This window comes from Coregonus lavaretus (genome assembly GCF_964263955.1).
Source record: "Coregonus lavaretus genome assembly, contig: HAP1_SCAFFOLD_578, whole genome shotgun sequence".
In the NCBI taxonomy this organism is placed as follows: Eukaryota; Metazoa; Chordata; class Actinopteri; order Salmoniformes; family Salmonidae; genus Coregonus; species Coregonus lavaretus.
In genome coordinates this window covers 91,732-118,449 of record NW_028166849.1, presented here as the reverse complement: position 1 = coordinate 118,449, position 26,718 = coordinate 91,732, and the positions used below count along the sequence as shown (strand labels likewise).

Below are 26,718 nucleotides of genomic sequence, written 5' to 3'. Positions count from 1 at the left end.
GCCAACTTCTCCTGTTTGGCACGCTGCTTGGTCCTCTGGTGGTGGAATCTTCTGTCACGATCGTTGACGGAAGCGGACCAAGGCGCAGCGTGATAGGCGTACATACTTTATTTAGTACACACACGAACCAAAACAATAAACCAAACGATACGTGAAGTCCTAGGTCATAACACAAACCAAACGGAACAAGATCCCACAAAATAACAGTGCCAAACAGGCTGCCTAAGTATGGTCCCCAATCAGAGACAACGAGCTACAGCTGCCTCTGATTGGGAACCACCTTGGCCAACATAGATCTAAACGATCTAGAAAACAAACATAGAAAACTAAACAATGAAACCTACACACCCTGGCTCAACATTAAAGAGTCCCCAGAGCCAGGGCGTGACAATAACTGTCCATCTGGGGACAGGCACTAATGTCATTTAAGGTGTGATGGTGTATGTGATGTTGTATATTGTCACGATCGTCGTTAAGAGAGGAGGACCAAGGCGCAGCGTGATGAACGAACATGTTTATTTATCATTAGCGATAAACACGGACAGTAAACAAAAACAACAAACGACTCGTAACGTCCTAGGTAACATAGACCAACACGGAACAAGAACCCACAAACACAAAGGGAAAACAGACAGTTTAAATATGGCTCCCAATCAGAGACAACCAGCCACAGCTGACACTCGTTGGTCTCTGATTGGGAGTCACTCAGGCCAACATAGAAATAAACAAACTAGAACTCCCAACATAGAAATACACCACATAGAAAGAACACACCCTGGCTCAACATATAGAGTCCCAGAGCCAGGGTGTTACAGTACCCCCTCCCCTAAAGGCGCGGACTGCGACCGCGCCTCAACTAGAGCAAAACAGGGGAGGGCTGGGTGGGCATTCCTCCTCGGCGGCGGTTCTGGCTCCGGCCTTGCCCACCACCCTCCAATAAACCCCCCATAGCGCCCCTGGTCCGGTCTGGCCCCGCTGGCTGGAGCTGAACTGGACGTAGCAGGAGCGGTTAGCTTCAGCTCCGTAGTGGAGCAGTTGACCGATACCTTACCAGGCACCGGTGACCCAGGCACGGGTTGTGCTGGACTGACGACGCGCACCCCTGGCTTGGTGCGTGGAGCCGGAACGGGCCGGACCGGGCTGACGACTCGCACCCCTGGCTTGGTGCGGGAGTAGGAACGGGCCGAACCGGGCTGACGACTCACACCCCTGGCTTGGTGCGTGGAGTAGGAACAGGCCGGACCGGGCTGACGATACGCACCCCTGGCTTGGTGCGTGGAGTAGGAACAGGCCGGACCGGGCTGGCGACGCACACCGTAGGCTTGGTGCGAGGAGCAGGGACAGGCCGGACCGGGCTGGCGACGCACACCGTAGGCTTGGTGCGTGGAGCAGGGACAGGCCGGACCGGGCTGGCGACGCACACCGTAGGCTTGGTGCGAGGAGCAGGGACAGGCCGGACCGGGCTGACGATGCGCACCCCTGGCTTGGTGCGTGGAGTAGGAACAGGCCGGACCGGGCTGGCGACGCACACCGTAGGCTTGGTGCGAGGAGCAGGGACAGGCCGGACCGGGCTGGCGACGCACACCGTAGGCTTGGTGCGTGGAGCAGGGACAGGCCGGACCGGGCTGGCAACGCACACCGTAGGCTTGGTGCGTGGAGCAGGGACAGGCCGGGCCGGGCTGTGGAGACGGATAGGAGACCTGGAGTGAAGAGCTGCCACAACCCGTCCTGGCTGAATGCCTACCTTCACACACTCTGTGTGAGGCATCAGCACAGGACGTACAGGGCTGTGTACCCGTACTGGCATAACAGCACGTGACACTGGCGCAGGATATCCGGGACCGAGGAGAGGCACTGGAGGCCACGAGCACTGAGCCGGCACACTCCGTCCTGGCTGCATGCCCACCTTCACACAACACGTGCGGGGTGCTCGCACAGGACGTACCGGACTATGCCGGACCACTCGTGGCACAGTACGCAGCTCCGCATACCCCGGACCCTGACCAGTCTCATGCTGCCATGCCTGAGTACGGGGAGTTGGCTCTGCTCTCCATCCAGGCTCCGCCAACCTGCCTTCTGGCCCCCCAAACCCGGTGGCCTCCTCTCCTAATCTCCCAATACAACCTGTGGCAGCCTCCTGCTGCCCAGTCGCCCATGCCATGTGCCCCCCCCTAAAAATTTTCTGGGGTTGCCTCTCACCTGTCCGACCACGGCCCGGTTGACGCCGCTTCTCCTCTCCTTCCTGGGTCTCCCCCTTTATCGCCTTCCGGTACCAGACGGCCTCCTCCTCAGTAATCTGCCCCCAACCGAGGAGGACATCCACAAGAGTCACCTCCTGCGTGTGTTCCTGGACACGCTGCTTGGTCCTGTTAGGGTGGGTTCTTCTGTCACGATCGTCGTTAAGAGAGGAGGACCAAGGCGCAGCGTGATGAACGAACATGTTTATTTATCATTAGCGATAAACACGGACAGTAAACAAAAACAACAAACGACTCGTAACGTCCTAGGTAACATAGACCACCACGGAACAAGAACCCACAAACACAAAGGGAAAAACAGACAGTTTAAATATGGCTCCCAATCAGAGACAACCAGCCATAGCTGACACTCGTTGCCTCTGATTGGGAGTCACTCAGGCCAACATAGAAATAAACAAACTAGAACTCCCAACATAGAAATACACCACATAGAAAGAACACACCCTGGCTCAACATATAGAGTCCCAGAGCCAGGGTGTTACATATATTCAGTGTGTCAATGATTGATTGTATCTGTCCCTATGAAAATTAATGAGAGTATATATGATGTATCTATTTAATATTCGTCTTATTTTTCTATGGCCTCCCAAGAGGCGCAGTGATCATAGGCACTGCATCGCAGTGGTAGAGGCGTCAGTACAGACCCGGGTTCGATCCCAGGCTATATCACAACCGGCCGGGATTGGGAGTCCCATAGAGCGGCGCACAATTGGCCCAGCATCGTCCGGGTTAGGGGAGGGTTTGGCCTGGGTAGGCCATCATTGTAAATAAGAATTTGTTCTTAACTGACTTGCCTAGTTAAATAAAGGTTTATTAAAGGTTCAATAGAGCAAGGGGAAGGGGGTAGCTAGAGGTCTGTAACCCAAGTCAACTGAGTCAAGCTCAACAAGCCTGATGCTATATGTCAGGAAGAGAGAGAGAGAGAGAGAGAGAGAGAGAGAGAGAGAGAGTGAGAGGAGGGGAGGGTAGTGGAGAGAGAGAAGAGGGGACAGAGGACGGGAGGGGAGATAGAGAAGGAGATGTCAAAGGGCTGCGAGACATGAGCAGAGAGAGATGGGGCGGAGGAGAGAGGATGGGTGGGGGGCGGAGGAGAGCGTAGTGGAGAGAGAGGAGAGGGGAGGGGAGGGGAGGGGAAATAGAGACCCCATTTTGCCATACCCTAGGTTTAGCTGTATTTCTACACACCCCATTTAGCCATACACTAGGTTTAGCTCTATTTCAACACACCCCATTTAGCCATACCCTAGGTTTAGTTGTATTTCTACACACCCCATTTAGCAATACCCTAGGTTTAGTTGTATTTCTGCACACCCCATTTAGCCATACACTAGGTTTAGCTGTATTTCTACAAACCCCATTTAGCCATACCCTAAGTTTAGCTGTATTTCTACACCCCCAAACTACTTCCTGTGGCTATGGGACAGAGGAGGAGGGGAGGGGAGATGGAGAGTGAGAGAGAAGAGGAGTAGAGAGAGGGAGATGTCAAAAGAGATAGGGCTGACAGACTAACACGCAGTCAACTGAATATCTTTTCATAACTGTCTTCTCACCAGTTATGTCATCACAACCAGTAACCTTTTCCACTCTTCCACTCCTGGTACGGCTCAGCTTGACCTTTGACCTATGAAATGAATGATTTCAAAAACAAACAAAAGCAAAGGTATTAAGTTATATATAAACTCATCTGCAAAGAGAGGTTCACCTTTCCACGGAAGGGGAATGTGTGTACACATGGGTGTTATTGCATCATACCAACTATAAGCCTATCTTCCCCATCACATCACGTGTGTTGTTGCACCACACCAACTATAAGCCTATCTTCTCCATCACATCACGTGTGTTGTTGCACCACACCAACTATAAGCCTATCTTCTCCATCACATCACGTGTGTTGTTGCACCATACCAACTATAAGCCTATCTTCCCCATCACATCACGTGTGTTGTTGCACCACACCAACTATAAGCCTATCTTCTCCATCACATCACGTGTGTTGTTGCACCATACCAACGATAAGCCTATCTTCCCCATCACATCATGAAAGGTCATGTTGATTTCTCCTCTCTTTTGCCCCTCCCCCTCTCTGTCTCTCACTCTCTCTCTCAGTTCAATTCAAAGGGGTTTCATTGACATGGGAAGCATATGTTAACATTGACAAAGCAAGTGAAATAAACAATCACAAACAGTAAACTTTAAACACACAAAAGTTTCAAAAGAGAAAGTCATTTGAAATGTTAATAATTTAACTATATAAAAAAACAAAAAATAAAAATGAGTGTATCAGTCCTGACCTGTATAGGCAATACACTGTTATTGAAATATAAACTAGCTGGCTCCACTAGGGCCCTCTCAGCCAGCTTGCTCCACTAGGGTCCTCTCAGTCAGCTGGCTCCACTAGGGCCCTCTCAGCCAGGTGGCTCCACTAGGGTCCTCTCAGCCAGGTGGCTCCACTAGGGCCCTCTCAGCCAGGTGGCTCCACTAGGGCCCTCTCAGCCAGGTGGCTCCACTAGGGTCCTCTCAGCCAGGTGGCTCCACTAGGGTCCTCTCAGCCAGGTGGCTCCACTAGGGTCCTCTCAGCCAGCTTGCTCCACTAGGGTCCTCTCAGCCAGGTGGCTCCACTAGGGCCCTCTCAGCCAGGTGGCTCCACTAGGGCCCTCTCAGCCAGGTGGCTCCACTAGGGCCCTCTCAGCCAGGTGGCTCCACTAGGCCCTCTCAGCCAGGTGGCTCCACTAGGGTCCTCTCAGCCAGGTGGCTCCACTAGGGCCCTCTCAACCAGCTGGCTCCACTAGGGCCCTCTCAGCCAGGTTGCTCCACTAGGGCCCTCTCAGCCAGGTGGTGTTTGTAGGAGAGTGTGAGCTGTCTGTGCAAAAAGTAGAAGTACAAATGGCAAGGGAAATGAAATAAACTGATAAATCTAGGCCTAGGTTTTATTTACTGTGGTGTTTGTTCTCCACTGGTTACCCTATTCTTATCACAACAGGTCACACATTTTGCTGCCATGATTGCACACTGCAGTATTTCACCTAACAGATATGGGAGCTTATCAATATTATATTTGTTTTCAAAGTATTTGGGGGTCCTTGTAATCTGAGGGAAATATGTGTCTCTCATATCATCGTTTATTTGGCAGGAGGTTAGGAGGGGCAGCTCAGTCTCCACCTCATTTTGTGGGCAGTGTGGCACATAGCCTGTCTTCTCTCTAGCTATGGTTATTTTTGGGATGCGGAAGGCAGACATACAGGCGGATGAAGTAGATTGAGATGCAGCCCATGCAAAAAAACAAATCTCTATCTTAAACAGACAGATTTTGATTAGGATTTATTGTATTATTTTAATTAGTGCATCAACCGACTCTTAAGGACATCAATGGACATGTAATTACTGTTATCTGAAATAAAATGAACATCATTTTTGTTAAATGACAATTAATTTGCAGATTCTGTAAAACAAAAATATATATTTTTCCCTTAAATAATGTGCAGCTTTTTTCCAAAGTAAGTCCTAAAAAGCCGATTTACCATAATTTGATTGTAGTATCATTTATTTTTAAGTAAATACAAATGTTGTCATATTTATGTGGTAAATATGACTGCCATTTAAAGGAGCGGTACACCAACATTGGAAATATATTTAATTTGATTGACAAAAAGTAATTCATACATTGATCCTGAGATACAATGACCAAAAATATGTCTTATCTGTCTTTATTTACTTACCCCACAGCCAGCATTAGCATCGCTTCAAAAATCATGCCCAAATCCTCAAAGTCACTTCAAACCAAATGTTATAGCAACCCACATACCACAACAAGTTGCACATATAGAATATTGGAGGATATTATAGGAATGATGGTATTTATATAACATTTCCCGTGGAATAACCAACTATTCTTCAAAGAATACCCACCAATACAGCGCTATGTGTACGTTTAGAGGGAAGCTGGTTTCTGCATTACAGTTTCAACAAGTATTCATCCCACTGACAGACTTATGAGCTGTTGTGACTGCAACTAAGCATATATGCAAGGTCATTTTGATTGTGTACACGGTCATACCTAGTTATAACCAGTTATAACCAGGCGAGTACGTAAGGTTCTTCATTTCTGCAGGTGATCTGTTTATCTGGTCTAAATCACTGATACAGGTCCCCCTGGATTCAAATAAATACTTTTTTAGATTTGCCTTAGAATAACTACCTTTCGGAGAATACCCACCAATACAGCTGTCTGTATCTGAGTTCTATATTGCAGTTCTATTAACTATTTATACCGTTGGCAGACTTTTTAATGAAGGTCCTATCAAATTACTATAGGACGAATTAGATGTTTTTCGTTGGGGTCAGAATGATCCCAAATGACTTGAATTTTGTAAAAAGATTATGATGATATCAGTTGACTGACAAATTCATGAAAAATTGGAAGAATTTAATATACCACCTTTGGGCTATGATAACAAAAATATGGCTCTAGATGCAATTCGTTAACTTCAGTAGCGGTGTGTGGGTAAATTTACTGGGGGGGAAAGCCATAATACAACCAGATCAGTTGTGATCATTTCATTGTCTGGTCTATAAACCGTTAGTCGGGGTATCAGCTTACTGTTGACTTAGAATAATAGAATACACAAGGTGCAATTTAGACATTTGTGCTTCAGCAGTCACTCAATTAGCCCATGTCAGCGACATTTTATTAGATTGGTAAATTAGTCTTGTAGTAAGAATGGTCGGATTACCGACCGGGTTGGGGCCCATTGATTATCAGATATCATATTAAAAAAGGCTAACATTTACCTCCACCCTTTGGCAAAATGTGTAGAATTGCAGAAAACTTGCTTCAGAACGGCAACATTTTCTCTATGCCCCATGGCAAAATGTTCAGAATTGAAGGAAATTAACTTTAAAACGTACATTATTTTCAGAAAAATAACTTTTAAGTGGCACTGACCCAACAATGATACTCTCTGCTGGTGCCAATAAGATAGGCCTTACTGTTGTTCACTCAATTAATTTGAGAATTTTGATAATATATAAAAGAAAGATTAAAGTATTTTCACCGCCTTCTCTTTACAGCAATAGACATTTGCTTTCCAAACTATGTTTTCCCGCGAATGTATTTGGAAATATTGCGATATGCCAGGCTGGGCCTCTGCTTTTCCCTGACAGTCTCAACTCAACAATTATCTGTCGATATTGTGCACGCTGCCTTTCCTTCTGACAGTAGGCAATGAGATTTAAAACAATCCACAACATATATATTTTTAAGAAGCTAATGAATGATCCTCTGTGGCCAAATCATGCTTTAGTACCCTATTTTGAATGCTTTTATTTATTTCTGTATAGACAGGAGTAGGCTAATCAGGCTACATATTTTTATTTTATTTTTTCTGGGTAAGTGCCAGGACCATTCACACTTTAGCTCAACGCTGATTGGTATTTTAATAATTTTTTTATGATCAAGGGAGGCCAAATGTTAGCATTCAATGCTACAGGGCGGCAGCAATGTCATACTCTTTTTAACCAGACAGCATCAGATAGAATGGCCTACACATACAGAGACAGAGGGGCACCGTTTCACTCGCTCAGATGCTTTCTCCGGTGAGGTACATCCAGCCTCTTGCTAATTGAAGGAAAATGATAAAACACAGAGAGATGAAAGATATATTATTTTATATGTTTTTTTCTTGGTCATTTTTTTGGGGAAGCCTGGCTTCCTTTGGCATCCATGAATACACGCCACTGCGGAGGTTAGGAGATATAATGTAGCAGGTTAGGATAATTAACGTGGGAGGTTAGGATAACTAATGTAGCAGGTTAGGATAACTAACGTGGGAGGTTAGGATAACTAATGTAGCAGGTTAGAATAACTAACGTGGGAGGTTAGGATAACTAATGTAGCAGGTTAGAATAACTAATGTGGGAGGTTAGGATAACTAATGTAGCAGGTTAGAATAATTTACGTGGGAGGTTAGGATAACTAATGTTGCAGGTTAGGAGAACTAACGGAGAAGGTTAAGAGAACTAACCTAGCAGGTTAGGAGAATTAGTTTAGCAGGTTAGGATAATTAACGTGGCAGGTTAGGATAATTAATGTAGCAGGTTAGGATAATTAACGTGGGAGGTTAGGATAACTAATGTAGCAGGTTAGGATAATTAACGTGGCAGGTTAGTATAATGAACTTAGCAGGTTAGGAGAATTAACGTAAAGTGCGTGTGGTCAGTTTTTGCCATATCATTCAGGAAATAAATAGGAGTGCTGCTGATCTAACTGTAAGTGGCTCTGGATAAGAGCATCTGATAAATGACTCAAATGTAAATGTAAAATCTAGGATCAGTTCCCCACTGTCCATGTAATGTTATTCATTATGATCTAAAAGGCAAAAGGGGTCTTAGATCAACACTCCTACTCTGAAACTATTCATGAATACAGGCCTAGCTAGATATGAATGGACCCATAACCTTGATAAAGGATTGTTTTCCACCGTAGGCCTGGTTCAGCAGTGTTAGTTCTGTAGTGCAACCCTGGCCCAGACTGGGTAAACATCGCCATCTAGTGGCCATGTAACTGTATGACAGGAAGACAAAGGGACCCTATTCACTATCAGTGTTTCCCAACCAGGGGTACTTGGACTATCCACAGGGGGTCCTTGAGAAGACTCATGAGACCAGAGGGTTACTGGTAAAATGCACATGAGAGGGTCCTCTGGGTAACTGAAAACGGTTGGGGACCACTGCACTATAGAGAGCAATAGTAATGGAGACTTTTTGTAGGCACAAACTCCACCTCGGTTCATTGGTCAAATCCTACGGGGAAATGAATGGAGTTTTTGTCTGGTTTTTTGAAAAATTCCGACAATAAGGTCTGTGGTAAACACAGGCTTAGGAGATCTTATAGCCTACGTTTTATTCTATGAGATAATCTTCATCAGCTAACGTCACTTTTTGTGAAATTTGAAGCATTTATGTAATCAGAAAAAGCCCATAAAGGCTTCATAATTCATAAAGGTCATGTTAACTGACTGATATTATCTCATAGAACAAAACATAAAGGCTTCATAATTCATAAAGGTCATGTTAACTGACTGATATTATCTCATAGAACAAAACGTATAAGATCTACTAAGCCTGTGTTCACCTCAGACCTTATTTTCAGCGTTTATCCCAAAACCCTAGTCTTTCCCCATTCATTTAGGCTACAAGCTGGCGAGCTCTATACAGTGCACACTGCTTTATGGCACCCTTTCACAGTCATGGGGAGAATCTCAATTGCATACTCCTCGCCTCCTTCTTAAAACCCATTGGATGAGAAAGCCAGAGGTCCCGCCCCTCTGACCTTCTCCTCCAATGGGTTTAGAGGAGGTGAAGAGAGAGAACGGGAGGAGTATACAATTGAGATTCTCCCAGAGGGTAACTGCATACATGGAGTGTGTCTGAAAGTGGGTGTTGCTAAAGAAGTGGGAGGATCAACAGAAGAGGGTGTATGGAAACATAACAGCTAATTGGGCAGATTGGTTGCCACTCAAGACCATTTTGCTTGGCTGCTAGCTGCTTCCTTGTAGCATTTTAGGTTAGAATGACCTCCTCCAATGGGTTTAGAGAAGGAGGCGAGGAGAGAGTAGAGAGGACCCCAGGAGTCCCCACCTCATTTTCTAATGCTGTTGAAAACACTGACGCCAAACACGGAAAGAATGGATCCAACTTCCTCCGCGCTCACGCATTATTATAATTCATATGCGTTAGCCTGTTTCTGTTAGATGATACATCATGACAAAATAGAGAATATTACTGTCCTGCTAATGTTCCTGGACCTTCTAGGCTAAACTGCCGAGTAAAAACCCATAACTGATCCAAATCAGACAGGCTAGATGCAGTTATTTTGAAATTAATATTCAAAACGCCTGGCTTTTGAACGGTTATTCAAATGACCTGGGCTATTCACTGCAGTTTACAGCCTAGACTAGAGTTGTGTACTCACTTGAAAACAATAATAACATTCTTCATTACATTGTGTTGATGTAGCTTAGGTAGAATACGTTTCTTGTCCCTAACAAACTGAAACAAAAGGGTAGGTTTTTCGAGCTAGGAGGGAGTTCTGCCTGACTCTGGCATCATAACTGAGAAGAATGGAATAAGGGATGCTTTTAATCATCATGTTACCTCGGCTGGCTTTTTATTTGAGAGAAACGGTGGTTTAGTTGACCCTGGTCAGCCAATCGACTGCTCTTCCCTCTGCCAGCCTCTAGCTGACTCAACGGTTGACCCGTCAACTTCTAGTCAATCTTTGTTTCATTTCAACTATTTACTATCTGTGATGTGCTAGATGTCTTGCTTAAGATTGATGTAAAAAAAAAAAAAATCCACTGGGGCTGATATGCTTGATCCATTTCTACTGCAGCGCTCTGCCCCCCTGATTGCTGAATCATCAACCCGTAACCTGACAGTTATATCTAGTACTATCTCCAAGGTTTGGAAGGCGGCCCATGTACTCCCCCTTCACAAAGGTGGTGACCCCTTGTGACCTAAATAATTATCGCTCTATTTCTAAACTTTTTTGCCTAGCTAAAATATTAGAATCCTTAATTAATTCTCAGCTATCTTGTATACAGTTGATAGTTGTTGTGTATGCTATTTCCCCCACGGTTGACCAGGCTCTATCTGAACTACAGTCTGCCTTCATGGAATTACAGAAAAACTTTATTGACCTGAAATGAGCATTGAATGCAGGGAAAACTCAGTATATGTTGTTCTCTAGTGCACATCAAAATAACTGATTTAGTGTACTTTGAATGGTGTCCATATTGATTGTGTCCCTGCTTATAAATATCTGGGAATCTGGATAGATGAAAAGCTGTCTTTTAAAAAGCATATTGATGAGTTAGTTAAGAAGCTGAGAATAGAAATGGGCTTCTTCTATAGAAACAGGTCCTGCCTCTCGCTAAACAGTAGAAAGCAGATTATTCAGTCAACGTTCCTATCGGTCCTAGACTATGGTGACATCATTTAAATTTACATTTACGTCATTTAGCAGACGCTCTTATCGATTTACAAATTGGTGCATTCACCTTATAGCCAGTGGAACAACCACTTTACAATATGTTTTATTTTATTTTTTGGGGGGTGGGGTAAGGGGGGGTAGAAGGATTACTTTATCCTATCCCAGGTATTCCTTAAAGAGGTGGGGTTTCAAGTGTCTCTGGAAGGTGGTGAGTGACTCCGCTGTCCTGGCGTCGTGAGGGAGCTTGTTCCACCATTGGGGTGCCAGAGCAACGAACAGTTTTGACTGGGCTGAGCGGGAACTGTGCTTCCGCAGAGGAAGGGGAGCCAGCAGGCCAGATGTGGATGAACGCAATGCCCTCGTTTGGGTGTAGGGACTGATCAGAGCCTGAAGGTACGGAGGTGCCGTTCCCCTCACAGCTCCGTAGGCAAGCACCATGGTCTTGTAGCAGATGCGAGCTTCAACTGGAAGCCAGTGGAGTGTGCGGAGGAGCGGGGTGACGTGAGAGAACTTGGGAATGTTGAACAGAGGGGAGAGGTGCGCTTGTGAAGTTGGAAAACATTTTGTGTACGTTTTTTTCCCCGAATTGGTTTTAACTGCACTCTACTTTACTTACCTTAACAAAATAAGATGTATAGTTGTATATTTTAGAAATGAGTCGTCTCAATTCGCTTGCTGCTTGGCTGTATTGACGAAGGTTCCAGTGCCACTGGCAGTGGCTTCGGGAGCTGCTTGGGTTCGTCGGATCGGGAGCTGGAGAGGACAGTTTAGTCTGAGGTCATTTAAGGGCTTCGGGGACACTGGACATCGTTTTTCGGATGCATGCAGGGCACTTTCTGCCTATTGGATTATATATAGTCAACTGTTGGTTTCAAGGGCTTTCTACCGTGATAACTGTGGGGTTAGACTGTTTGTTTTTTATAGCTCCAACGGCGCCAACGAACATTTTCAGTTTATCACCCGGGTTTAGGTTATCTTAAAATATTATTGTATTGTGTGTATTGCCAATTGTTTGCAAGTGGATCATTCATTATTCATTCTTTTTATATACACATTCTATCTGTAGGTAAGAACCCTGGTCTCTTTGGTTTTTCTTTAGCTAGTTTAGTCATGCCAGGTTTATTATGTACTGAGTGGACCTTTTCACCATACTTTTACTCTATGGATTTATCTGAGCCTGTGGTGATAGGGTTACATCAACATTATAAATATGGTGGAAACTCCCACTAGTCCATGCCTCCACCAATCCAATGCTTTTAGATTATGGGAAGTAGTGAACAAGTGCACACTTCAGGAGAAAGGAGATATTATTGGGACACACTCAGATGCTCTGTTAATCAACCACATTGGTCTACCACAAGGCTTCCTTGGTTCAAACTGTCAGATTATTGTTATAATGTTGTTTGTAGTATAGAGATAATGATGTTATTGATTATCAATGTTTTGATATTGATTATGATGTAGAGTATTGTTATGATGTTGTTGGTAGTATATAGATAATTATGTTATTGATTACAAAAATGCGAGGGGTGTATTCAGTTTTGTGAGATACTGTATGTTAGAGCAGGAGTAGGGGGGGTAGAAGTTGGAGGTCTGTTACCTGAGTCAAGATCAACAGGAGGGAGGGAGGGAGGGAGGGAGAGAGAGAGAGAGAGGGAGAGGGAGAGGGAGAGGGAGAGAGAGAGAGGGAGAGGGAGAGAGGGAGGGAGGGAGAGGGAGAGAGAGGGAGAGAGAGAGAGAGGTTAAATTAACATCAACAGACTAACATGCAGTCAACTGAATATCTTTTCATCACTGACTTCTAACCAGTGATGTCATCACAACCAGTAACCTTTTCCACTCTTCCACTTTTGGTCCGGCTCAGCTTGACCTCTGACCTCTGAAATGAATGATTTAAAAAACAGACAAAGCAAAGGTATTCAATTAGATATAAACTCATCTGCAAAGAGAGTTACACATTTCCATGGAAAGGGAATGTACACTAAATGACCAAAAGTATGTGGACACCTGCTTGTCAAACATCTCATTCCAAAGTCATGACCATTAGTATGAAGTTGGTCCCCCTTTGCTGCTATGACAGCCTCCACTGTTCAGAGAAGGCTTTCCACTAGATGTTGGAACATTGCTGCGGGGACCTGCTTCCATTCAGCCACAAGAGCATTAGTGAGGTAATGGTAAATATACATTGCTGCTTGGATTTTTTCCTTTGGACTGCCAGATGGTGAAGTGTGATTCATCACTCCAGAGAATGCGTTTTCAATGCTCCAGAGTCCAATGGCGGTGGGCTTTATACCACTCCAGCCGATGCTTGGCATTGCTCATGGTGATCTTTGGCTTTTGTTCGGTTGCTCAACCATGGAAACCCATTTCATGAAGATCCCGACTAACAGTTATTGTGCTGACGTTGCTTCCAGAGGCAGTTTGGAACTCGTAGTGAGTGTTGCAACCGAGGACAGACGGTTTTTACACGCTACCCGCTTCAGCACTCGGCGGTCCCGCTCTGTGAGCTTGTGTGGCCTACCACTTCACGCTGAGCCGTTGTTGCTCCTAGACGTTTCCCTTCACAATAACAGAACTTACAGTTGACCGAGGCAGCTCCAGCAGGGCAGACATTTTACTAAATTACTTGTTGGAAAGGTGGCATCCTGTGACGGTGCCACGTTGAAAGTCAATGAGCTCTTCTGTATGGGCCATTCTACTGCCAATGTTTGTCTATGGAGATTGCATGGCTGTGTGCTCGATTTTAAACACCTGTCAGGAAGGGGTCTGGCTGGAATAGAATCCACTAATTTGAAGGGGTGTCCACATACTTTTGTATCTATAGTGTGTGTACACACGTGTGTTGTTGCATCTTACCAACGATAAGCCTATCTTCCCCATCACATCATGAAAGGTCATGTTGATGTTCATTTAACCTCTGTCTCTATCTCTCTCTCTCTCTCTCTCTCTCTCTCTCTCTCTCTCTCTCTCTCTCTCTCTCTCTCTCTCTCTCTCTCTCCTCTCTCTTTCTCCTCAGATATCCAGGCTCAAAGCATCAGTCCACCAGGTAGGTAGAGTATAAATCTACAGTGATTATAGCGGTTCAATATTAGTCAACTTTATTATCCAACATGGAGAAATTCATGTGTCCATACACACCATTCTAAAACCCAATAACAAGTACTGTTTTATGGCACTGCTAATACTTGTCAACCACAAAGCATTACTGCTGTTAGAATAACAGAAGCCCTGTCATAATCTGTCCTCACCACTGTGTTTTCCTCTCTGCTGTTTACAGCTGAACTCTCAGTCAGACTGGTGAATGGGACCACTTCCTGTTCTGGGACAGTGGAAGTCTTCTTCATAGGAGAGTGGTTAGTTCTATGTCCTAGGTGGTGGAGTATGAGAGAGACTAAGGTTGTGTGTAGAGAGCTGGGCTGTGGGAATGTTGTAGCTGAATCTAGAGGACCTCTGGTTGAAGAGGGAAGAGGAGGAGTCACACTATGGACTAGATGGGGTTGCAGTGGAAATGAGTCTACTATTAGAGAGTGTCACATCCGTGGAGGAGGACCTGGTTTCTGTAATGGTGAATATTATCATCATGTGATCTGTTCAGGTAAGAGACTGGTAATATTGAGAGATTTGATTTGTACATTATACAAGATTAGCATATATCATGTTTTATGTTTTTTTCATTTCATTTAAAGAGAGTGAGAGATGTTAGATATATTTAAACATTATATTTGTGTTTGTCATATTGGTTTATGGGAGATGTGCATGGGCAGATCATTGTAGTTCAGATGTTACTGAAGTGAAGCTGCCTGATGGATGTCCAGCTGTTTATTTTCTATAAAGTGAAGTGAACTTATTCCTGTCTCCTGCCTGCATTATTCCCAACCCTGTCCTGAGTGACTAAGAACCCATTTCTACCTCTTACAGTATCAAACATAGCAACCTACAATCTTTTATCCAACATATTTGTGTTTAGTCCTTGACAGTGTCATCAACCAAACTGATTGAATGTTCCACCAACTCTTTTTCTCTAGTCTGTGCAGCTTGTGGATGGAGCTGGCCTCTGCTCTGGGAGACTGGAGGTGAAGTCCAATCAGTCCTGGGCCTCAGTGTGTGAAGCTGACTTTGATCAGCAGGATGCAGAGGTAGTCTGTGGGGAGCTTGGCTGTGGGGCTCCTGCAGCTCTACAGGGGGGGCTCTATGGAGAAGGTGAGGGTCAGACCTGGGATAAAGAGTTCCAGTGTAAAGGCAATGAGTCCCTTCTCCTGGACTGTGACACCTCAGACAGAAAAAACAACACCTGCCTACCTGGTAATGCTGTTGGACTCACCTGCTCAGGTAAGAAACAGTTTGTCACTCAATCAACATTGTTTCTCCCATGGAGTGAAGAATATGAGAGGCAATATAGGTGTGTTTTAGTGAGAAAATAGTAAGATTACTGTCTCTCTCTCTTCTTTTCTCAGAGCCTGATGATGTGAGGCTGGTGGGAGGAGGCAGTCGCTGTGCTGGTGGACTGGAGTGGTACGACCAGGGAGAGTGGAGGACTGTGGGAGCTAAAGACTGGGACAAGAAGGATATAGCTGCAGTAGTGTGTAGACAGCTGGGTTGTGGCTCCACTGTTTCAGTACTACCTGGAAACACCACTAGAGGGTTTAAAGTTGACTGTTATGGGTCTGAGCCTTCACTGAGGGAGTGTGGGACATCGTATTCAACTTTTTATATCGGTCTTGGATTCACAGTGATCTGCTCAGGTAATAACAAGCTACACTTTATGGCCAAAAATGCAGTGGTCTAAGGCACTGCATCGCAGTGCTAGCTGTGCCACTAGAGATCCTGGTTCGAATCCAGGCTCTGTCGTAGCCGGCTCCAACCGGGAGACCCATGGGGCGGCGCACAATTGGCCCAGCGTCGTCCAGGGTAGGGGAGGGAATGGCCGGCAGGGATGAAAAAATAATGTATGCACTCACTAACTGTAAGTCACTCTGGAGAAGAGCGTCTGCTAAATGACTAAAATGTAAATGTAGTGGATTCAGCTATTTCAGCCATACCGGTTGCTGACAGGTGTATAGGATCGATCACACAAAGCCATACAATCCACAGACCACCATTGGTAATAGCTTGTGTGGCCTTACTGAAGAGCTCAGTGACATTCGACGTGGCGTCTAGGAGCAACATTGGCTCAACCACGAAGTGGTAGGCCACATAAGTGATCTGCTCAGGAAATATCAATATATGATCATTATATTCCATTGATTCCCTTTATTCATTCAACTTCCTCTGCCCCTCTAATGATGACTGTTTGCTTGTAAGTCTGCAAAATAAATCACTCAGTCAAGTAGGAATCAAATACAACTTAAATATCGCAGAATGCTTTTGTATTTGAGTGTTATCTCAGTGAACGTCTCTACTCACTACCACTGTCACATGTCATGTTATTGTCATATCTAAATGAGGAAAGTAGTTGAGGAGCTACGTTTTCTTTTTCTCTCCTCTTGTTCCAGATGTCCTGCTTCAGCCTGATATCAACATATGTTGTCTCAGTGACTGTAGGCCCACTACTCATGTTGCCCTGTGAGGGAGGGTGGCTAGCACTGTTACATGCTGATGTTATTGTCATATCTATAGGAAACTAGTTGAAGAGGTGTTTCTTGTTCTCTTTTATTGTTACAGATCTCCTGGTCCAGCCTGATATCTTCCTGACTGACTCAATGGGAGGGGTCTCCAGGGGCCACCAGGGGCCCGAAGTGTTTAGGGGCTACAGCTTCACCATCACCTGCTCTACTCAGCCACAGTACCCAGGAGGCTCCTTCCTCCTCACGTTCACCGGCTCCAACAGAACCCAGACCCAGCCAGCTGTCAATCACTCTGCCGCCTTCCTCTTCCCTGCTGCAGATGACTCCCACCAAGGGAACTACAGCTGTGTTTATGACAATTATGTTTTCTCTCATAACTTCTCCTCTGAGAGTGAGCTCCTCAACCTCACCGTCACAGGTAACTGAACATGATCCAGACTTATAACTTTGTCATTGACAGATTTCCCACAGATCTATGTGATGATAATCAGTCCCCACATCAAAGGTGTTTCTGTTTTCAGCCTCTCCTCTGCCAGCCTTCATCATCAGACACGTTGTAGTGCTGCTGATCCTACTGACAGCCATCACCACCTTCTACCTGTACTACAAGGTAAAGACATTTACTCAGACATTACAAGTCATTTAAATGTTTGTGTCTTTGAGCAGGGTTCAGATTCTACATTGGTCTATATCTGTGTTTAAGGTGTGTGATTAACCAGATGTGTATCTTTGACTTGTGTTGCACTATCTTGGGTTTGTTCTTCAGTACTGTACTGATTATGAGAGAACGAGAACGAGAACGAGAGGGAGAGAACGAGAGGGAGAGAACGAGAGGGAGAGAACGAGAGGGGGAGAGAACGAGAGGGGGAGAGAACGAGGGGGAGAGAACGAGGGGGAGAGAACGAGAGGGGGAGAGAACGAGAGGGGGAGAGAACAAGAGGGGGAGCGACACGGACAGAGAGAGAGAGAGAGAGAGACACCAGTGGCAAGGTGACTGTGAACATGGATGTGTATCAAACAGGCACAACGACAGTACAGGGACAAAGTATGAGCAATTCAACGGCTCATACACGAGACGTATGTGGCAGGGACTCCAGACAATCCCAGATTATAAAGGGAAAGCTAGCCACGTATGGGACACGACGCCTCGCTCCCGGACAAGATAAACACCTTCTTCTCCTGCATTGAGGATAACACAGTGCCACCGACGCGTGTGGTGAAGGTAGGCAGCAACACCTCTGCCACCCTGATCCTCAACACGGGGGGCCCATAGGGGTGCATGCTCAGCCCCTTCCTGTACTCCCTGTTTACCAGTGACTGTGTGGCCACGCACGTCTCCAACTCAATCATCAAGTTTGCTGATGACACAACAGTGGTAGGCCTGATTAACAACAACAACGAGACAGCCTACAGGGAGGAGGTGAGAGCCCTGGCGGAGTGGTGCCAGGAAAATAACCTCTCGCTCAACGTCAACAAAATGAAGGAGTTGATCGTGGACTTCAGGAGACAGCAGAGGGAGCACGCCCCCATCCACATCAACGGGGCCACAGCGGAGAGGGTGAAAAAGCTTCAAGTTCCTCGGCGTGCACATCACTGACAACCTGAAATGGTCCCTTCACACAGACAGTGTGGTGAAGAAGGCGCAACAGCACCTCTTCAACCTCAGGAGGCTGAAGAAATTCGGTTTGGCCCTTAAGATCCTCATCAACTTCTACAGATGCACCACTGAGAGCATCTTGTTGAGCTGTATCACCGCCTGGTATGCAACTGCACAGAATGCATCCTCAGGGCTCTCTAGAGGGTGGCGCGATCAGCCCAACACATCACCAGGGGCACACTGCCTGCCCCCCAGGACATCTACAGCACCCGGTGTCACAGGAAAGCCAGGAAGATCATCAAGGACCTCAGCCACCTGAGCCACAGCCTGTTCACCCCACTACCATCTAGAAGGAGGAGACAGTGTAGGTGCATTAAAACTGGGACAGAGAGACTGCGACACCTTCTATCTCCAGGCCATCAGACTCTTAAACAGTCACCACTAGCCGGCCTCCGCCCAGTACCCTGCCCTGAACTTTAGTGACTGTTACAAGCTGGCTACCACCCGGTACTCAACCCTGCACCTTAGAGACTGCTTCCCTATGTACATAGTCATGGAACACTGGTCCCTTTAATAATGTTTACATACTGTTTTACCCACTTTATATGTACAGTGCATTCAGGAAGTATTCAGAGCCCTTGAATTTTGTACACATTTTGTCACGTTACAGCCTTATTCTAAAATTGATTAAATCTCTTTTTTTCCTCATCAATCTACACACAATACCCCATAATGACAGTGAAAACAGGTTTTTAGAAATGTTTGCAAATGTATTGAAAAGGAAAAAAAAAAACGTTTTTACATAAGTATTCAGACCCTTTGCTATGAGACTCGAAATTGAGCTCAGGTGCATCCTGTTTCCATTGATCATCCTTGAGATGTTTCTACAACTTTATTGGAGTCCACCCGTGGTAAATTCAATTTATTGGACATGATTTGGAAAGGCACACACCTGTCTATATAAGGTCCCACAGTTGACAGTGAATGTCAGCGCAAAAACCAAGCCATGAGGTCGAAGGAATTGTCGTAGAGCTCCGAGACAGGATTGTGTCGAGGCAAGAGGCACAGATCTGGGGAAGGGTACCAAAACATTTCTGCAGCATTGAAGGTCCCCAAGAACACTGTGGCCTCCATCATTCTTAAATGCAAGAAGATTGGATCCACCAAGACTTTTCCTAGAGATGGTCGCCCGGCCAAACTGAGCAATCGGGGGAGAAGGGCCTTGGTCAGAGAGGTGACTAAGAACCCGATGGTCACGCTGACAGAGCTCCAGAGTTCCTCTGCGGAGATGGGAGTATCTTCCAGAAGGACAACCAACTCTGCAGCACTCCACCAATCAGGCCTTTATGTTAGAGTGGCCAGACGGAAGCCACTCCTCAGTAAAAGGCACATGACAGCCCGTTTGGAGTTTGCCAAAAGACACCTAAAGACCTCAGACCACGAGAAACAAGATTCTCTGGTCTGATGAAACCAAGATTGAACTCTTTGGCCTGAATGCCAAGCGTCATGTCTGGAGGAAACCTGGTACCATCCCTACGGTGAAGCATGGTGGTGGCAGTATCATGCTGTGGGGATGTTTTTCAGTGGCAGGGACTGGGAGACTAGTGAGGATTGAGGGAAATATGATGAACAGAGCAAAGTACAGAGCGATCCTTCATGAAAGACTCTGAATGTCCTTGAGTGGCCCAGCCAGAGCCTGGACTTGAACCGGATCTAACATCTCTGGAGAGACCTGAAAATAGCTATGCAGTGATGCTCCACATCCAACCTGACAGAGCTTGAGAGGATCTGCAGAGAAGAATGGGAGAAACTCCCCAAATACAGGTGTGTCAAGCTTGTAGCTTCATACCCAAGAAGAGTCAAGGCTGTAATCGCTGCCAAAGGTGCTTCAACAAAGTACTGAGTAAAGGGTCTGAATACTTATGTAAATGTGATATTTCCGTTTCTTATTTTAATAAATTTACTTAATGTCTAAAAATCAGTTTTTGCTTCGTTATTATGGGGTATTGTGTGTAGATTGATGAAGAAAAAAAAACAATTTAATCCATTTTAGAATAAGGCTGTAACGTAACAAAATGTGGAACAAGTCAAGGGGTCTTAGTACTTTCCGAAAGCACTGTATATCCTGTATTCTAGTCATGGCTCATCCTATATAACTACTGCTGTACACACTTTTTATATCCACATACTGTCTATACTGTCTTTACAAACCATTATATGTATATATACACTGAGTATACCAAACATTAGGAACACATATTTACAGTATATATATTTATATTCCAGACTCTGACACTGATTTCTTTATTTATTGTGTATTTTTCTGGATTATGTGATTATTTATTTTGTTGCTAGGTATTACTGCCCTGTTGGAGCTAGAAATACAAGCATTTCGCTGCACCTTCGATAACACCTGCAAATCTGGGACAAATACATTTGATTTGAAATGTCTGACTCTTGGTGCTGTGTCTCCCTAGACCACCAGGAGGCAGAAGAGAGTGAACAGGGTGAGCAGCATGGATCTTTATGTTGATGCCAATGCCATGGAGATGGTCTCTCTGAGCTCCAGAGCTGAAGCTGGACCGGGAGAGGAGAGAGCAGCCCAGGGGACTGAGTAGGAGTAGAATGATGCTGACCCTACATGCTGATCTTAGGTCAGTTTTGTGTTTTAAATCTATGGTCAGCAGTGGACTGGTGTTTAAAATGTGGTGACAAACCTTAAGTGGTTCTAATTTTAATAAGATGTTCAGAATTAGTTTATCTTTCTAGAACCTTGGAAGAAATCTAAAAGGAGTGACTGCAAACCCCATTATTTCTTTTAGTTAGTTTTTTGCTACCAGGGGAACATGGGGTTTTGGGTAACATGGGGTTTGGGTAACATGGGGTTTGGGTAACATGGGGTTTGGGTAACATGGGGTTTGGGTAACTTGGGGTTTGGGTAACTTGGGGTTTGGGTAACTGGGGTTTGGGTAACTTTGGGTTTTGGGTAACATGGGGTTTTGGGTAACATGGGGTTTTGGGTAACATGGGGTTTGGGTAACATGGGGTTTTGGGTAACATGGGGTTTGGGTAACTTGGGGTTTGGGTAACTTGGGGTTTGGGTAACTTTGGGTTTTGGGTAACATGGGGTTTTGGTAACATGGGGTTTTGGGTAACATGGGGTTTGGGTAACTTGGGGTTTGGGTAACTTGGGGTTTGGGTAACTTGGGGTTTGGGTAACTTTGGGTTTTGGGTAATATAGGGTTTTGGTAACATGGGGTTTTGGGTAACATGGGGTTTGGGTAACTTGGGGTTTGGGTAACTTGGGGTTTGGGTAACTGGGGTTTGGGTAACTTTGGGTTTTGGGTAACATGGGGTTTTGGGTAACATGGGGTTTTGGGTAACATGGGGTTTGGGTAACATGGGGTTTTGGGTAACATGGGGTTTGGGTAACTTGGGGTTTGGGTAACTTGGGGTTTGGGTAACTTTGGGTTTTGGGTAACATGGGGTTTTGGGTAACGTGGGGTTTTGGTTACGTGGGGTTTGGGTAACATGGGGTTTTGGTTACATGGGGTTTTGGTTACATGGGGTTTTGGTAACATGGGGTTTTGGGTAACATGGGGTTTTGGTAACATGGGGTTTTGGGTAACATGGGGTTTTGGGTAACATGGGGTTTTGGGTAACATGGGGTTTTTGGTAACATGGGGTTTTGGTAACATGGTGTTTTGGGTAACATGGGGTTACGGGTAACATGGGGTTTTGGGAAACATGGGGTTTGGTAACATGGGGTTTTGGGTAACATGGGGTTACGGGTAACATGGGGTTTTGGGAAACATGGGGTTTTGGGTAACATGGGGTTACGGGTAACATGGGGTTTTGGTAACATGGGGTTTTGGGTAACTTGGGGTTTGGTAACATGGGGTTTTGGGTAACATGGGGTTTTGGGTAACATGGGGTTTGGGTAACATGGGGTTTTTGGTAACATGGGGTTTTGGGTAACATAGGGTTTTGGTTACGTGGGGTTTTGGGTAACATGGGGTTACGGGTAACATGGGGTTTTGGTAACATGGGGTTTGGGTAACATGGGGTTACGGGTAACATGGGGTTTTGGTAACATGGGGTTTGGGTAACATGGGGTTTTGGTAACATGGGGTTTTGGTAACATGGGGGTTTTGGTAACATGGGGGTTTTGGTAACATGGGGTTTGGTTATTTTTAGAGAGTAGCTCAATTACGTCTGTTTTGTGTTCCAGAATGTATTGCTGCTTTTAGCTTTTGTCTTTATGTCTTTATCTTATTTAGTGTTTCTCTTAGATTCTTTATCTTGAAGTGTTTCCATTATTAGTCCATGTATTATTATAATCATCTGTTCATTCTTTGTATTTTGAAACATCTGAATAAAGGGGTCATCTTTTTCTCAAGTCATTTTAGTTTGTTGTTGGGGATTGTTTTGTTGTTTACCTCTCATGATGTTATTGATTATAAATGTTATGATATTGATTAGGATGTTGATTATTGTTATGATGTTAGTAGTATATAGATAATGATGTTATTGATTATAAATGTTATGATATTGATTAGGATGTAGATTATTGTTATGATGTTAGTAGTATATAGAGATAATTATGTTATTCTCTTATGATCTGTGGGTTACAGAGAAAGTATAGTACTTAGTGCAGGTCTGATATACAATAGATTGTGTTGTACAAATCAATCAATCAATCAATAAGTAACGTAAATTAATATTGTATTGTATTATATCAATGACATTAAAGTTATTGTTGACAAGTGTTAATTATACACTGAGTATACAAAACATTAAGAACACCTGCTCTTTCCCAGACATAGACTGACCAGTTGAATCTGGGTGAAAGCTATGAAGCGTTATTGATGTCACTTGTTAAATCCACTTTAATCAGTGTAGCTGAAGGGGAGGAGACAGGTTTTAAAAAATGATTTTTAAGGCTTGAGATAATTGACACATGGATTGTGTATGTGTCCCATTCAGAGGGTGAATCGGCAAGACAACAGATTTAAGTGTCTTTGAACAGGATATGGAAGTTGGGGCCAGGCAAACCGGTTTGAGTGTGTCAAGAACTGCAACGCTGCTGGGTATTTTACGCTCAACAGATTGCCGTGTGTATCAAGAATGTCCTCCACCCAAAGGACATCCAGCCAACTTGACATAACTGTGGGAAGCATTGGAGTCAACATGGGCCAGCTTCCCTGTGGAATGTTTTTGACACCTTGTAGAGTCCATGCCCTGACAAATTGAGGCTGTTCTGAGGGCAAAAGGTTGGGGTGCAACGCAATATTAGGAAGATGTTTCTAATGTTTTGTACACTCAGTGGATAGTTGATGTGAGTTCAGATAATGTTTTGTTGTTATGTTATTTACCCTTTCCAGATAAAGACCTGTTGCTCTCTAAACTGCCATGTAATCACTGAATGCTTTTAATAAACTCAGTCTTGTGTGATTTCCCCTCCAGTTTTTTATTTCACAGTGGTCAAGGGGTTATTGATCATTAGTGATTCCATCAGTGACACCAGACATCAGCTCAGCCCGGAGGTTCAGCACCTTGACCCTTAGTGACCTCTCCCCCAGACAGACAGACAGACAGACAGACAGACAGACAGACAGACAGACAGACAGACAGACAGACAGACAGACAGACAGACAGACAGACAGACAGACAGACAGACAGACAGACAGACAGACAGACAGACAGACAGACAGACAGACAGACAGACAGACAGAAGAATTCTGCATCTTCATATCACAATAACAGCTTTCTAATGTATCTGGAGGTGGTCTGAATATCGCTCACACAGGACAACGACTCCCATTGTTAGGGGCATAGACATGAGCATCTTGTCACTATATACAGATCTCTGGACGGGTGGATACACTTTTACACCTGCTACGTTAGGTTAGATACACACAGACCACATGACAGAGGAATGTACACAACACAACTACGAGAGGGACAGAGACAGTTGGTGAAAGTAGACCTCATCTACTCTGAAGAACTAGTAAAATGATTTGTTCAGACAGTTCTGCAGTATACTTAGACAGGCTAGCTAAACAGGATGACTAAAGACAGAACAGTATGGGAAACACATAGAGGAATGTGTTAATGTGACTAAAGTATCACACCCTGAAAATTATAGGAATGTAATAGAATCATAAAACTACAATCTGATAATGTATTAAGTTTAGTTAGAAGAAAAACAAGGGCTTTGGCTTATTTTCATATCTATGCTAGCAGGAAACAGGATGTGAAACTAGACACTGAAGAACATGTCCCCATCTTAGGTGTCTGTGTAAGATACATATGTGCTCAGCAACAGACTATTTGGGTCTTAAAAAAAGAAGTGTGAAATAGACACAGGAAAAGACGACTAGGTTGCTTCTTCAAGCTTATAGAGAAAAGTTGCCTAAATATGGGCTAGGAGCTTTTTCATTGGCCCATTTAGGGGTGTAGTAAATGAATGAATGAACCTACTGCCCAATAAGGGGTCTTTGTTTAATTCATTTAAACTAGAGATTTACACCTCTGGGAGTTATTCAAAGATTTAAGAAGTAGTTGACTTCAACCATTGAGATAACAACATTCTCATGACAGGAACACATACACAACTGAAATATTTGATGATTTCATAGTGATTTCCTATTTTTCTATTGATCCCTACCCAGTGTGGACCTGACAGGGACAATGGAATATTTTATATGTTTTGGCAATTGAATGTTCACTGTTTTTGGTTTTGAAATTTCCAATAAAAAGCTCTAAAACCATTGCAACTCAATTATTTCATAATGCATTTCATGTTTTTTTTTTATTATCGAATTTGAAAACCGTTATTTTTTTGTAATCGAACCAAAACCGAACAGACCTCAAAAAGCACTAATTGCTCAGCACTAACACAAACACACAAACACACACAAACACCTTTTGATTGTCTTTTCAACAGCAAGTTTTGTTTTTAAATTCTTAAAACAAAGACAGATTAGATGTTGTGGGACATAAATGTTCAATTATACCAATGTCATTAGTTCCTCCATTTAGCTGTATAGTGACCTATTAGCATTTAGCTGTATAGTGACCTATTAGCATTTAGCTGTATAGTGTCCTATTAGCATTTAGCTGTATAGTGACCTATTAGCATTTAGCTGTATAGTGACCTATTAGCATTTAGCTGTATAGTGTCCTATTAGCATTTAGCTGTATAGTGTCCTATTAGCATTTAGCTGTATAGTGACCTATTAGCATTTAGCTGTATAGTGACCTATTAGCATTTAGCTGTATAGTGTCCTATTAGCATTTAGCTGTATAGTGTCCTATTAGCATTTAGCTGTATAGTGTCCTATTAGCATTTAGCTGTATAGTGTCCTATTAGCATTTAGCTGTATAGTGTCCTATTAGCATTTAGCTGTATAGTGTCCTATTAGCATTTAGCTGTATAGTGACCTATTAGCATTTAGCTGTATAGTGACCTATTAGCATTTAGCTGTATAGTGTCCTATTAGCATTTAGCTGTATAGTGACCTATTAGCATTTAGCTGTATAGTGTCCTATTAGCATTTAGCTGTATAGTGTCCTATTAGCATTTAGCTGTATAGTGACCTATTAGCATTTAGCTGTATAGTGACCTATTAGCATTTAGCTGTATAGTGTCCTATTAGCATTTAGCTGTATAGTGTCCTATTAGCATTTAGCTGTATAGTGTCCTATTAGCATTTAGCTGTATAGTGTCCTATTAGCATTTAGCTGTATAGTGTATAGCCCCGTGGGCCCTGGTCAATAGTAGTGAGTGCTCTATATAGGGAACAGGGTACCATTGAATATAGGGTGAAGTTTTCCCTACACGCTGATCTTGGGTTAGTTTTGCATTTCCCCCACTAATGGATAAGGTTAGGATTGGGGGAGGAGAAGCTGATCCTAGATCTGTACCTCAGGGCTGTACAGTCTTCAAATCAAATCAAATCAAATTTTATTGGTCACATGGGCCGAATACAACAGGTGCAGACCTTACAGTGAAATGCTTACTTACAGCCCTTAACCAACAGTGCATTTATTTTAAACAAAAAAAGTAAAAATAAAACAACAACAAAAAAAGTGTTGAGAAAAAAAAGAGCAGAAGTAAAATAAAGTGACAGTAGGGAGGCTATATATACAGGGGGATACCGTTGCAGAGTCAATGTGCGGGGGCACCGGCTAGTTGAGGTAGTTGAAGTAATATGTACATGTGGGTAGAGTTAAAGTGACTATGCATAAATACTTAACAGAGTAGCAGCAGCGTAAAAAGGATGGGGTGGGGGGGCAGTGCAAATA

The 26,718-nt window shown here is 44.1% G+C and overlaps 1 protein-coding gene across 1 annotated transcript; it reads left to right on the top strand.

The window, feature by feature from the left end:
- Positions 1–15,969: 15,969 nt before the first annotated feature.
- LOC311114212 (uncharacterized protein) lies at positions 15,970–17,526 on the top strand (the record flags this gene model as incomplete). The annotated part of the gene is made up of 4 exons (XM_084189478.1): positions 15,970–15,989; positions 16,909–17,229; positions 17,333–17,421; positions 17,515–17,526. Exons 2-4 carry the CDS (start codon positions 16,947–16,949, stop codon positions 17,524–17,526), a joined length of 384 nt encoding a protein of 127 aa, XP_084045604.1. The 5' UTR covers positions 15,970–15,989; positions 16,909–16,946.
- Positions 17,527–26,718: the final 9,192 nt, after the last annotated feature.